At 39.4% G+C, this 14,305-nt stretch overlaps 2 protein-coding genes across 3 annotated transcripts in view; both read left to right on the top strand.

The window, feature by feature from the left end:
• The first annotated feature begins 89 nt into the window (after nt 1-89).
• creg2 (cellular repressor of E1A-stimulated genes 2) lies at nt 90-4,234 on the top strand. Its single transcript, XM_028023903.1, is given in 5 exon segments — nt 90-152; nt 154-585; nt 1,934-2,103; nt 3,384-3,497; nt 3,579-4,234. Coding segments are annotated over 5 exon segments (906 nt in total). The 5' UTR covers nt 90-104; the 3' UTR covers nt 3,721-4,234.
• Nucleotides 4,235-5,387: 1,153 nt separating this feature from the next.
• The window catches only part of mgat4a (alpha-1,3-mannosyl-glycoprotein 4-beta-N-acetylglucosaminyltransferase A), a 42,056-nt gene continuing 33,138 nt past the window's right edge, over nt 5,388-14,305 (top strand). Inside the window, exons 1-2 of one of the 2 annotated variants that reach the window (XM_028023876.1) lie at nt 5,388-5,674; nt 5,762-6,355. In XM_028023876.1, coding sequence (XP_027879677.1) covers nt 6,262-6,355 — 94 coding nt within the window. In that variant the 5' untranslated portion in view covers nt 5,388-5,674; nt 5,762-6,261. Of the gene's footprint in view, nt 6,356-14,305 lie in introns of both variants that reach the window. The other variant, XM_028023875.1, reaches the window with a different exon arrangement.

The raw sequence follows: 14,305 nt of genomic DNA on the forward strand, positions 1-14,305 counted from the left end.
TGAGGTTTTCGTGTAAGCGTAGTGAATTTTGATGCAGTTTCACAACATGGACCACCAGAGGTCGCTGCAGAAAGCTACCTCCGCCAGCCGAACGCCCTCGTGTTATGAAATCGCCCACACGTGAGTTTGTAAACACCAGAGTGGATGTGAACGAACGGTCCTCTTACCTCCATGAGGCCCCGATACTTTCCCCTGGCGTTGTGCGCCAGCCTCCTGTGTCTTTGCCGGAGCTACACCCTCAGGAGCTCCGTGTCCTGGGTCGTGTCTTCCAACGACGTGGATGTAGAAGATGCCGACTTGTCCGAAGAGGCTGCACCGGCGCTGCTGGTGGACGGCGCCGGGCTGTGGAAAGCCAACGTCTTCGGAGACCGCCTGGAGACTCCCGGACTCAGAGAGCAGGTGGAGCCCGAAAGCGGAGAAGCGGCGCAGCTGTCCTCTCGGCTGTTCTCGTATCCCTTGGAGAAGGTGAAGAAGTCCGGCGGCAGCAGCTTCCCTCCTCCACACCAGGAGACGGCCAGGACTGCCAGATACATCGCCCACTACAGCGACTGGGGTCATCTGGCCACCATTTCCACTCAAGACAAGGTAAGACTCAGTGACATGGTCCTGTCTGGGTGGGTAAACTTTATTTAGCAACAAGGCTGGAATGTTCCTTCTAATAAGGTTAAACTCCCCAAATCCATTTACAACTTTATCAAACTTTATAAAACATTAGTTAATCTCAGAAACTTCAATACATGAAAATGGATCTAAAGCTCCGTAATGTGTTATGTAGCAGATTCGTCAAGGTCACCATGTACCAGAAAGAAAAAAAAAAACTACTGGGTGCAAAACACCAGAGAAAAAACTTTCAAACCAAAATTTGATTCAGTTGTATCAAACCAGGGAAAGAGCTAGAACATGTTGGATACCAGCCACTGAGGAATGACTTAGACACTGCTGCTCTGTGCCACTATAATGAACAGTGGCAGTTCCTGGATGGGAAGAAACACTTATTTTTCACTCTAAAATATACACTGATGAACATTTTGACAGATTTGGATCCTGTTTTGTCTGTGGATTAATGGTCATCCCACCTCACTTGATCATCAGAGTTACAAAAAAAAAAGAAATCTCGTTGTCCAGGTGGCCGTCCATCTGTATGGGTCAGCTGCTAAGACTGGAAACCCCTTTATGTGTCCTGGCAACAGTATTTAGGTTCTCTTTGTCACTCTCTGACAAATCTCTACATACATCCTTGCACTAAGTTTGTTCTTTAATTCTCCTCTTCACAATGTTGAACTACAGAAACCATTATACTGCCATATTTATCTGTGAAGTCGCTTGCTATTCTCCCCTTCCTATGGCAACCTCAGATAAAGATTATTTTTGGCTGTTTCCATATTCCATAATATTTTTTTCTTCTTTTTCTGACACTTGCCCTATTATGTAAGTGTCAGAATTAAATTCTGTGGCCAAAACTTTTGTGTGGTATTCTAGGTTATTTTGTATGACATTTGAAACAAAGTTGCATAATGATGAGAGCCCATCTTTTAACTGTATTTTTGAGAAAACAAAGAATCCCTCTGAAGCTCTGTGCAATGTCCTTAGTTTTTAAAAACAAATTCAACAAATCCAAGCAGTTTTTTGTTTTAATTGCAGATTAATTTAGAATAACCCAACCTTCATTTCCACAGTCTATATTTTGCCATTTCACACTTGTCTTAAGTTGAGGTGGTTGTGAAGAAGAATAAAAAAATGCTAATTTTGTGTTTTCATACATAAAATATTGGTTTCATAAACTTGTTTTTTAAAATAGTTCCTGTTCAATGTGTAGTCAAGGTATTTTAGGTTTTTGTGCTAGAGGTGATCATTGATTCCATGAAAAACAGTCAAATAGCCCTTTTTGTTTAAGATTATAATTGTATTCTTTTTCAACACCTTTTTTACACAGATCAGAGGTGTTCCCTTTGGAAACATCTTCTCGGTCAGTGACGGACCACTGGACAACAGCACTGGAGTGATCTATTTTTATGTGACTCCAATGGACAACACTGTGACGGACCTGAAAAGTAATCCGTATGCCTCTCTCACATTCTCAGAAGCTGAGGGGGACTTCTGCAGGCAAGCCTAAGCTTACTGAAAATACACTTGTATTATTCTTTTTGATAAAATGACGCCAGTATGCAAACTTAAACCACACTATGAAGTTCAGAACATAGTGTAAAATATTTAATTTGGCTTCCATCAAATTGTGCTTCTAGGGTTTAAGAAAATTGTCCATGTGAAAGGTACTTGTAACTCCACATTTTTTATCTAATTTTATAAACTTTATCATTGTTTCAAACTCTGTCATAGATCTAGATTTTGGGAATGTTTGATAAATAAACTTTTTAATCTTCAGCAATATTTTAAAAGTGGTAGAATATAATCCACAAATTGCACAAGGGCCATCAGGGGTCTCAAACTCCAGTCCTCAAGGGCCGCAGTCCTGCAACTTTTAGATGTGCCTCTGCTGCACCACACCTGAACAGAATAATTAGGTCATTAAGGCTCTGGAGAACTGATCTACACAAGGAGGAGGTAATTAAGCCATTTCATTACAGTGTTTTGTACCTGTGGCACATCTAAAAACTGCAGGACTGCGGCCCTCGAGGCCTGGAGTTTGAGACCCCTGGCGCTATCTGATCTCCCCAAATTCAGAGATAACTGCTTTTACCTGCGTCAGCCAGCAGGTGGCAGAGTTTCAGTTAGATCGAAATCCGAAGTTGTCAAAAAAAATTGACCAAGATCTTAAGAGATTTCCTGAACATCATTGTTTACAGTTCTGTAAACAATATGAAACAATAAAGTATATTTAACATTCACTCTGCGTAGATACCATCACAAAGAGGTGCTAGCATTTAAAAAAGAGATATATACAACATAGAGAGGGGAGATACACTTCACATTTACACATTTTACCCCATCATTCGCTGACATGTAAGGGTCAAGACAGAGGCGGCGTCATTTTTAAATTCCTGTTACTCATAAAAATTTTATCTAAATTGCTATACAAGGACACTTAGACAGCTTTGAAACCACAGACTTTTTTCTATTTTGCAATTTACTTCTAGGAAGGGGTTGACTAACATTCCTTCATCTTTACTGCATTTGCTTCGTTCTGTAATCTTGATACCAATAACAAACACCTGCCTTATTAAATTGTATCAACTTTTAGCTTTAAAAAGATTTTTTTGGTGTTATCAAAACAAACACCCCTTTTTATGGTTTGAACAAAAAACAGTTATTCATTCCTGTTGCCCTAGACGTAAAAGGAAATCTGCCACCACATAATGTACTTACCGAAAAGCTTAAAAAAATTTTTTTAGTAACCAAGGTGACATATTCCGCTGTGTTTCAAGGCAAATGGTGTATGATCCAGAGGATCCCAGATGTGCTCGACTCACACTGACAGGCAAAATGGTGGAGGTGGCCCCAGAGGAGCTCGCTTTTGCAAAGGAAGCGATGTTTTCGAGGTGCTAGGACTGTAAGCAACGCTAGTGTGCTAACACTACATTTGATAAGTGTAAACTCACATGTGGCTCTGTTTTAAACAGACATCCTGTGATGGCAAAGTGGCCGGTGGGACACAAGTGGTTCTTCTTGAAGATGGATTTGATTCAGGTCTGGCTACAGGACTGGATCGGGGGAGTATCAGTCATCCCACTGGAAGAATACTTCAAAGCTACGCCCTTCTGAGATCCTGCCTCACCTTGCTTCACATCAGTTCTGCTATCTGTGCCACAGTGGACACCTGGCACAGTCTGATAAGGAAGCAGTGATGTGCAAAGACTATAAATGTAAAAGTGTGTGTGTGTGTGCATTGCTTTTCAGAATGCTGCTGCTGTTCTAATTAGCGAGAGAGAAAGGTTGTTGCATGTTTGCAGTCTGTTCCCCGCTTATCGGTTTCTTAAGCTTTATGCGTGAATGTATGTATAGTGTTTTTAAACTGACTGATTATATGTAAATGTAATCTTTTTAGGATATTTTATGGGTTTGCACTACAATAATGGTGTTTTAAAAATAAAGTAAAATTTCTTATTGAAATCTTTAATTTTGTGTTAGTACTCCTCTTGAGTCAGGCACCTTTTTGTATGGTTTTTTATTAATTCCATAATCAGAAGCATTTCAGGACAATATGCCAAAAAATGTTGAGTAACTGTGTATCAAAAAATGTGTAAAATGAGCATTTTGAAGAACTTGATTACCCCTATCTGATGAAGACTGTTTGTTGCAGAAGGTGTTTTTATAGTGACAAAGCTAAAAAATCTACTTTGGTCAAATGGTGTTGCAAGTTGACCTTTAATAATATAGCTTAAATGTGTGCTAAGGGACTATTTTGTTTTCTAATAATAACTGAAAAAACACAGTTGACCTACCCTGACTTGGAGGAAGGCGGAGAGAACCCATGTATGCACTTGGGCAACATACACACTCTATGTAGAAAGATCCCAGTCTGGGATTCGAATCCGGGACATCTTTGCTGCAAGACTTGCTGGTATCTGATCCATCACACAGACCCTTCTGGAAAACACAGGAAAGAAGATTTTATGAAACTCAGAGGGGCTACACTGATGCTTATTAGGAAAAACATCAGTGCTAATTATTTGCAAGATATGGAAAAGCAAATTATAAAGCAGACAAATTTTTAATTAAAATATTTAAGCCTCCTTTGGAAGCCTTCTCCCCATCTTATATCATGGAATTTTGTAACCTTCGAGGACTAAAAGTAAACAAAGGTATACACAGCCAAACTGGCAAGTATGTGTGAAGTAGGATGATGTTGTGACTGGTTCCCCTAGTAGCCACATTATGAAAGCATGCGCTGGAGGTTTTCTTGCAGGGGTCTGCAACTCCTGCAACTTTTACCTAATATCCCTGTTCCAACAACCAAGTCGAGTTGTCCAGAGCTGCTAATGACCTGATTATTCGACTTAGATGTATTAAATCAGAGAAACAATTCAGTTTCAGGACACTGACCCTCGAGGATTGGATCGTTGAACCATCATTTGAGAGCCAATGCACTGGTTCTCAGTATGTGGAATAAGTTGCTGGGTGGTAAGTGCAAAGAAATCACCTACGATGAATTGGACGACAATGGTCAACAAACAAGTTCTGATGGCTAATCATGTTCCGTTTACCTCTGAAATCAGTACTTGGATTTTAGAATGAATAAAGTATTAGTAGTCGCAGTTCTGGTTTTAATTAAGTTTGAAGAGTTTTATTTACCATATTTTGACAAATACAAACGATTTTAATTTGAAACAGTTATAGATGAAAATCATCACCCTGGAACAGCAGGGCCTTTATTTTGAAAGTTGCTACCGGAAGACATTGATCTGTAAAACATCTGACATGACAAGTGGACCAAGTAGTTAGTTACTAATGTCACGTTACGTATGGCTGTATAATATATTGAAATAACGGGTTGTCTGATAATTTTGGTATTTACCCAAAACGAAGAGGCAAACGCAAAAATAAGAAGTAATTAGCCTTCAAATAGTGAAACGAGTCCCTTGTTCTGTTCTGGCAGCTTTTGGTGTTGTTGACCGCAGGTTTATGGACACAGCCAGTGGAGTTTCTACTTCATGTTAGCTCAGTCAGCTAGCTAGCTTATCCGAGCGGTCGTACTGGACCGGGGCTCGCCTAACGGGTAAGATTTGGTGGCTTCTGTGGACGTGCCCCAAGGAGGCAGCAACACGTAGGTTTCTAAAGCGAACCCGCCTTTATCTGTTGGCAGTTGAAGCGGAATCAACGTAATTTGAGGCGTAGCCTCCCGCACACCGTCAGAGCTTCAGCAGCCTATCCCGGAGGATCCGCCGTCACACACTCGAAATGCCTTCTGCTTGGAACTTGTAGGTAACGAGCGGCGTCTGTAAATATCAAAATGGGCTGTATGGACAGCTAGGCGACCATGTAAGCCGTCTTGTCGCGTAAGTCGTTTGAATTGTGTCAGACCGCAGTAGAAAGGTAGAAGAAAAGCAGCCCTCCGACTAAAACCGACCAGAGACCACGCAGAGAGGACCAAGGTTACGTCTGAGCGCTGGTCTCTCTCAGCTGAGAAGTCGGTGTTTTACTGTGTTGTGAACTGGGCGGTTTTGATACGTTCGTATGCTTTCGCCTACGCCCGTCTCAACATCCTGAGGGCAGGAAGAGACGGACGGAGAGGGAGTGGAGGGAGGCAACGGTAGCTCCGGGTTCCCCCGACACTCAGCCGAGGAGAGGCATCGCTGAAATGAGATGAGGCTCAGAAATGGAACTGTGGCCACTGCGTTAATTTTCTTCACGTCCTTCCTCAGCCTGTCCTGGTACACAGCATGGCAGAATGGCAAAGGTAGGTTCAATACAACTCACATCAATGGGCTAGCAGAGGCCCCCTACTTGTGCCTGAAAGAGCTATGACTTCGTGACTGAGCACAGCACAAAACAGCCGCAAAGCATAGAGAAAGTAGTCTGTTGGTTTTAATGCGTCTCAAAATAATGTATAATGAAAAGGTTTGGAGCCATTTCTTCACTTAAGTTATTTAGCCCCTTGATATTTGTATTTATTAGCGTCTCGTTTGGGGTGCACTGATTTGTCCTTTCCTGACCGATGCGGATTTATCACTCAACATTATAGCTTTTTTTTTTCTGTAAACCTGGACTTTTTAGATGAGAATATTTACTGAAGGCTTTTTTAAAAGAATGAAGTAGTTTTGTGAGGAAAGGGAATGAGTGAGTATAGTGACTGGCATTCACCAAAAAAAAAAGTGTTAAGTAGGTGTCTGAACACCAGATGACAAAACTTCAGATTATCCCCTATTATAGATCGAAGAACATCCACCTAACCATTTTCTGATTTCTTGCAGATTGATTGGCAAATGTTTTTTATTTATTTATTTATTATTTCACATCTTTAGGGTTTTTATAGATTCTTTTGTAAACAGATTTTCAAGTTCTGTTTATCATTTCTAAGATTCATACAGAAATAGCCTTTTAGCTCTGGTGAAACTGAAGAGTTGTGTCGGAGTTGTAGACTGCACTAATTCTAACAATCATCTTCTAGGCATTTCCTATTTTTTTTCTTACCAATGTCTATTCATAAAAACGGCAGAAAAAAATCAAAATGTACAAGTCGGGAGTATTTGAGTGGAAAATGCAAAGAAACCTGGTCTTCTGCCTAACTTTTTAGAAATGTCTTAAGTTATAAACATCCTTTCTTCTTCTATTACCATCTTGGTTTGTTTCTTGTTTAAATCTTATTGTTATAAACAACTTCCTGACTCTTTGGGATGGTCACCAGAGGACACTTTGCTCTCTTACCACTGTGATTGGCTTTGACACAGTTTCTATATGAGGCCCTGTTAACAATCTGGGGAACAACAAGCTGACTTGAGACCAGCTGAACGTTGTGAGGCAGCAGCTGCTGTTGTGTCTTTAGATTCATTAAACTTTTATCCAGTAGCCCAGCATTTCCGGGAAACGTACCGATGCTCACTTCACGCAAGGAGCACAGTCTGCTGAAAACGACAACCACCTTTACATGGGAACATATTTACATCTGCTAACACACCCCATTGAATCTCAGCGAGATAACATATCTTCATGTTTAAGTTATAGCAACAGATAGCGTAGTCAGAACACCTATGTCACCATTGAAGTGCAGCTTTCTTTCCAAAAAAAAAGAAACTTGAGGTCTTTTGTCAGATGATCAATGATATTTATATACATCCTGCCAACATTTGACCATGAGATTATCACTCTACTGAAGCTGTGTTTTGGTTGTTTCACTGGGAGGAATTATACCAGGCTCCCCCAGCATATGTCGGGACGGTTAAGGGCCTCAGCGTCTCGTTATTAGCAGAGTGCAAATAGTAGCAGCTTTTAGATAAATCACCAGCCAAAGCTTCATGTTGTGATTTCTCAGAAGCTTATCATTTTGATGGCATATTTTCCATTAAAGGCAGTGTGAGTGAGCGGCAGCACTAAAAGCAGGCAGAAAATGCTCAGTCACCGGTCAGTTAAGAGGGCAGGCACGATGAGCAGCGTTCAAGAGATTATGCTGTCTGCTTTGTTTGTAGCCCATGTTGATAAAATGCATTCTGTCAATATCATTAGGAGTGAGCACTTAATTGCTCAGTTTAATATTACAGTAACATACTTGTCTTGAAAAACGTAGAATCGGATTCTGGCTCAGTTTGGACGATGATAATGTCTAACTTTAACACTAGTCGCCTTTTAATGTAGCTGTTCTTTTTACCTTATATCTCACCGCCTTTGTACAAAATATGTTTTTGTTCTCACAGAACCTGTTGTTTGAGGATTTTCTGGTTATGCGGTAATGCCACTTGTAAATCAAATTGGCCGTCAGGGATAATAAGTAAATCTTGAATTTTGAATCTTGTGCATTAGACAAAAAGGGTTTGCAGCAAAGTATTGCTTCTGCATCTGTTGTGGGCTTGAAGTTGGTGTGACTGAGAAGTGGTTCACCTCAGTCTAGAACTGAGATGGCTGAAAAGGCATTGTACTATTTAACCGGTCTGGAAACAGTGAGTGTGCAATCATGTACTGAATGTGGCTGAGAAGGTCAGAAGTTAAGGCTGCAGCCTATTATACAATTCTGGATTTGAAATGAAATATTATTTAAAAATGAAAATAAATGCTCTGAAGTGGAATTGTTACTTCACAAATATTTTAACAAAATATCATTTTAACTAAAACAGACAAAAGCTCAATTTGTCCCATCTTCACTCTTTCAAATTTATTTTAATGTTTTGCTTTATGTCTTGCTATGCTTTTGATATTTAGCTAACAATAAAAAAACATATATCTGTCAGTCTTTGCACATTACTTTCAGTTTTAAGTCCGTAGTAGCTCACGATGTTTCTCTGAGTGTCTAATTGAATAGGAAAATGTACCTAAATGTATGGGTGGGGAGTTTCAGTCAGGGTGTCCTGTATGGTTAAGATGTTGTTCTGACTAAATGACTGGCAGAAATTGTAAGGTCGGGTAGATAATTCAGACTGAAACCAGGTGTTGAAAACTTGCAGCTAAAACATGCATGCTGCTCTTGGATCCGAGTTTGCCTGGACACTTTAGGTTTTTCTTGAAGTGAGGTTATGTGTGTGGCAGTGACGTGCGGTGAGGTTCATAGCTGGTGAGGCACTGACGTCATCAGAATCAGATTTGCAAATAGATGCATAGATTGACAGCAGTTTACAGGTTATGTTTCACTTCTGCATCCTTACACATACAAACTGTAGCTCACAAAACACACATTTCCTTAAAAAACAAAACAAAATAAATGTTATTACTGTCTTACCTTTACTTATAAAGGTTATTATCTCCTGCTTCGATTGAAAGTCCACTTGAGAAAACTTTTTTAGTGTTGTAATGTAGTCATCCATGTCGAAAGTCGGGATAAGCGAGAGGAAAAAAAATCACTATCTCTATTATAATCTATCGCTGCACTTGACTTGCTTCCCGAATCGTTTAGCCTAGCTCGCTGTCACTTACTCGGCAGTTGAGGAGTGAACAAGACGAACGTCTGGGATCTTGAGCGCCCCCTGCCATGAGGCAAGAGAACTGCCTGCCTCACCTCGAACCTGTTCTCTGCCGTTTATAATCGCTCATTACACGAAACACGTTACACAAACACAGTTGGTGACAAAAAGCACTGTACATTATATACATAAGCTAAATTATTGGAAATAAGTTCACATATTAAATTTGTTTAAACCATTTTATTGACGCCGTACAGCAACATGCTCTCTCCGCTTAGCAGCCAGCGCAGAGCCAGGGGTTGCGCAATCCAAGGTGAGGCAGAGCTCGCTGCTGCCTCACCGGCATCGCTTCCAAGCATTTGAATGGGAAAATAAGAAAATTCAGCGATTTTGAACAAATAAAAATCGAAATTGGTGAAGCTACATGAAAAATAAATATTTTTTAGTACAAACCACCGGATGAATATAACAATTTAAATTACTTTATGATTATATATTTTCTTTCTTTCCATGATGGCTGGTGAGGCACTGCCTCACCTGCCTCCCCTGACCGCACGTCACTGGTGTGTGGTGTTCTCAGCAAAAGGTCCTTGTGGTGCACAAATGTCAAATAGAAAGCTGAAGAAATTCCTAAAAGTGGAGTTATAAAGACTTGACAAGAAAACTCTTTTTTTTTTTTTTTTTGCTGATCTTTATTTTTAGCTATATTAACTCAAAAATGTTGACATTCTTGTAAATCAAGAATGTATTACAGAATGTATAGTCATTGATATGAGAGAGTAGTCACAAGAGTTACTAGTTATGTTCTGAAGTGAACCATTAGATTTTGTGACAGAGTGCTCTGTGCAACAGGATTGAAGGTGGTTTGTTTCTGTGCTTCTCCAGGTCTTAAAGTTGTCTGGAAGTTGTCCAACATGCGACTTCAAACTTGCAAAGATGCTACATCATTCTACAAAATGAATATCTTGGTTCCAAAATCCCCAAGCTATTCAGTCAGATCTGCACAATATTTCATCATTAAAAAATAAATTTGCTGTTTAATTATTTATCAGCTTTTTATCCCCTGGGGTGTATTTTAGCACTAGTCAAGCTTTAGTCAAAGGTCACACTACACTCTGTTTACTGTACATGCTTAGCATGCATTAACCAAATGTTTTTATATTTGACAATAACTAGCTTTTAGTTTGTTTTTAATATAATTTCTCTTCCTGACTACACCCTTTGAGGGCGTCACTTCAGGACCAGGTCATTTTGAAAATCACTGTTCACAGGAAACAAACACGCGTTTACTAATAACAGGGCGTGGAGTTACAATTTTCCCATTTATATGTTTTGCAATGAGGACTGTTGGAGAAGAAATAATGTTGGAGAATTTACTTTTTTTTATTGTTGTTATCATTTATTTTTGGACGTATTCCTCACTGCTGACAGCCAGCCTTGTTTAGCTGTTATTTGTCAGCTGTCCAAACATGCTTTGGTGAATGACTCTCCAGAATGTGTACTTTTCTGTCAGGGTGTCCTTCATCCTCTTAGTAGGGTGGCATGTCAGTGATTATATCTCAAATAGATTTTGACAGCATCTACAAACAGAATAAGTATCATTCAGATTGTGTTTTGCTGGTCAAATAGGCAGAAAAAGTAAACTTTGTTTCATAAGCTGCTCTTAATCAAAAGTATGCAGCTTTTATCTGTCCACCAGCTGTTTTTCGGGGATGCCATTGGTGACTGAACTGCACTTGTTGTTTTTCTGTTGTACTGAGTGTAAAATTAGGACTGACAGCTTTCTACTGTCGGCCTGACATTTTGCAACAGCAAGCAGACTATATGTTACTACTCTTAAGAAAAGTTTTTTGTTTAATCCTCAAATATTTCTATATTCTATAGTTTGGACATAGATGTTGATCCTTCTTTATACATAATCATTTTGAATTCTGTTTTTCACTAGTTCTCGTTATTAAACCCATGCACTGTAGATTACCCATTTATGCAATAACAAGTCAGATTTTCTAGTTGGATACAAAACACTTGATAAAAACCTAGTGACACAGAAGACAAATCTCGAAAGAAACAACTGCAAAATGTTTTAGAGGATTTGAATTTGTAGTGACTGAAAGCAGCCAGTTAGGTGCTAATGAGCACCGCTAGCTTTCACAGCAAAAATACAGACACAATTGATGAGGTTTAGAGAATTGGGACATTTTGTTCTCGTAGTATAACTCAATTGATTTGGTTGTCAACCTCAAGACATGCAAAAATGTTGGATATCTAACTTCATTATCTGACATCATGTTGCCAAGTGATTATCAGTTTGTTAGTTTCTCTGATCACAAAATTTGATCAGAGAAATTTTGATCGACTTATTTCAGGAAGTCGGTTTTATTCAACTGCAGAGAGATTAAAAATAAACCATCAAAGCATGCTGAGCATCTAACAACGCAAGTTGATAACAAAGAGCACAAAAAAACGAAAGTACAGTGAGAAACATGAGCATCGGTGAAATGTGCGGATAGATCAGTTTTTAATTTATTTTTTATTTTTATAGTAATTGGAAGCTTTAGCATTTTATAGCAGCAGTCTTTTACAATTCAAAGCTTTGTGTTAGGTTACAAAAAGTTTGAACATTTCAGCAGATACTGAAACTACACCTAAGCCAGTTAGAGTTTGGTGGTTAGTTATGTCTCCAAACCACAACCATTTTCCGACCCACATTTGATTTAAAATGCTTCTACTTGCTAGAGAAAGTCCTTCTCCACCTCTCGGTATGCACCGACATGTCAGCTGACTGAAAGAAAGGTACCCAGTTTTTTCCAGAAATATGTCAGGTTACAGTAAAATGTGAAAAGGTATGTGAAGTTAAAAGAACTACCCCAGCAGATAGCCTCCCTAATTAACCAGCTCAAATCTGCTTGATACTTTTTATAGACTGTCTTACAAACAGGCATAATATTCTTGGCACTTTGAAAATGCTAAATTTCAAAGGTGATTATTAAATATTTCTGCTTGGAATGCTTAAAAATCAATATAATAAGTGTTTGTAACATACTTGTGATAATCAATGTGATTTTAGAAGTGGTATGAGGAATTAATGCCCTTTTATAATCCAAGTAATCAGAACACAGTGTGCCTTTTTGTTTTAATATCTTTGTTGTAATTACCGTAAAACTAGGGTACTTTTTTCGGTCACAGATCAGTTTGCACCCTCCAGCATTCCTTAACCTCAGGCCATGCCTAATTTAAAGACCTGCTGACATGGGGATGTAGTTGTTGTCCACTTTAAATTTTGATGTAGAGGAGTTTTGGCAGCTTCTCCTGCAATATAACAATAACTCTTGTGTTTAATGGCTTCTAAATACAAGGATGATCAGCTAGGCTTTTTATTTATTATGATTGTGGTCCTAAATAATAAATGACTAGGCTCTGTGGTTAAAGCTACATGAGAGGTGTTTATTTTGGTGTGGCAGGATGATGAGCGCACAGCTTAGATCATCGCTATTATGAGAAATGCACAGTGGACCTTTTCAATCCACTAATTCTTACAAGGCCTATAATAAAATGTCTTCTGGATGATTTACATGCAAGCTCATCTGCTCTAAGAAAGAATGTGTTTAATATGAGATTAAGGCTTTTTGTCTGATTTACAACAACAGGCAACTTCCTACTTGGAAATGCTACTTCACCCTTGCTTTCCTTGCCCATTTACAGCTCCCTTCGTTTTTCGTTTTCCTTCATCGCCACATCATTTTTAACACAATAGGCCAGAAATAGCTTATGTCATTGCAGCATAGGAGGCAACTGAGCCAGCAGATGCTGTTTGAAAGGGTAGCTCCATAAAATAGCTTGGGATAGTAAAGGATGTGGCTTGGATATGTTGTGCTGTCCTGTTTGTAGCCACTCACTGTTTGAGTGTGTGTCTCTGCGCACATTTAGAGTGGACAGTTTGAAACGGGGCAGCTTGCCAGCCAAATCTCAAGTGGCCCGGAGGCCAAAGAAGAGTGGAAGGAGTAAAGCTTAAAGAGTAAAGCTTGAGGATCCTGAGGTGCTATCTGTATAATGGAGAGGGAGAGGCCTCGAATGCTGACAAGGCAGGGGAGCAGTGAGGTGCAGACATACGCATTTGTCGTTGTCCAAAGCAGTTTTCCTCCATTTAAACGGATGTCGTCAGCTGTTAGTGAGTTAACAATCGTTATTGTTTGCCTCCTCATGCTTTCTGTTGGCTTCCTCTGTGCCACAGTGCTCTCCATTCATTTGAGCATTTTCCCTCTTTTACTTCTGAACAGCATTCCCAGACAGCACACAGTTTCCTTTCAGTCTGGGGAAGAGAGATGGCTGTTCTTTGCTTCTAGTAGTCCTCTGTTTTATTATGTGTCATGAGACTTCTCTTTATACTGGTATACACTTTGTTTGTTGCCTATTTGCATGCCAGCAAACATTGTGGCTGCTGGGCAATAAGACGATGATATAAAAAGACATTTCAATCCTCGAACATACTTAGAACTAAAATAAATTGCTCTGTGTGTCACAGGAAGTTGACATCATCTGTTTGATATCAACTCTTCGCTGAAGTTTGCTGTGAGCTTTGTGTCATAGTTACGTTTTCAGTTTGACCTCCATAGGCCCTTCTGGCTCACTGGTTGTCAAAGTCAGTCTTCAAATTTATCAATACCGTTTTTTTAAGCGGGAAGGTTAAAAAAATATGCATTCAGAAAGACGAGGACGTTTTTTTAAGCGATGTATTTTTAGGATCAATATCTATGGAAAGAATAAACATGGAAATCATAACAGTTTATTAAAAAAGCCAAAGC

The sequence above is a fragment of the Xiphophorus couchianus genome, chromosome 7 (assembly GCF_001444195.1).
Source record: "Xiphophorus couchianus chromosome 7, X_couchianus-1.0, whole genome shotgun sequence".
In the NCBI taxonomy this organism is placed as follows: Eukaryota; Metazoa; Chordata; class Actinopteri; order Cyprinodontiformes; family Poeciliidae; genus Xiphophorus; species Xiphophorus couchianus.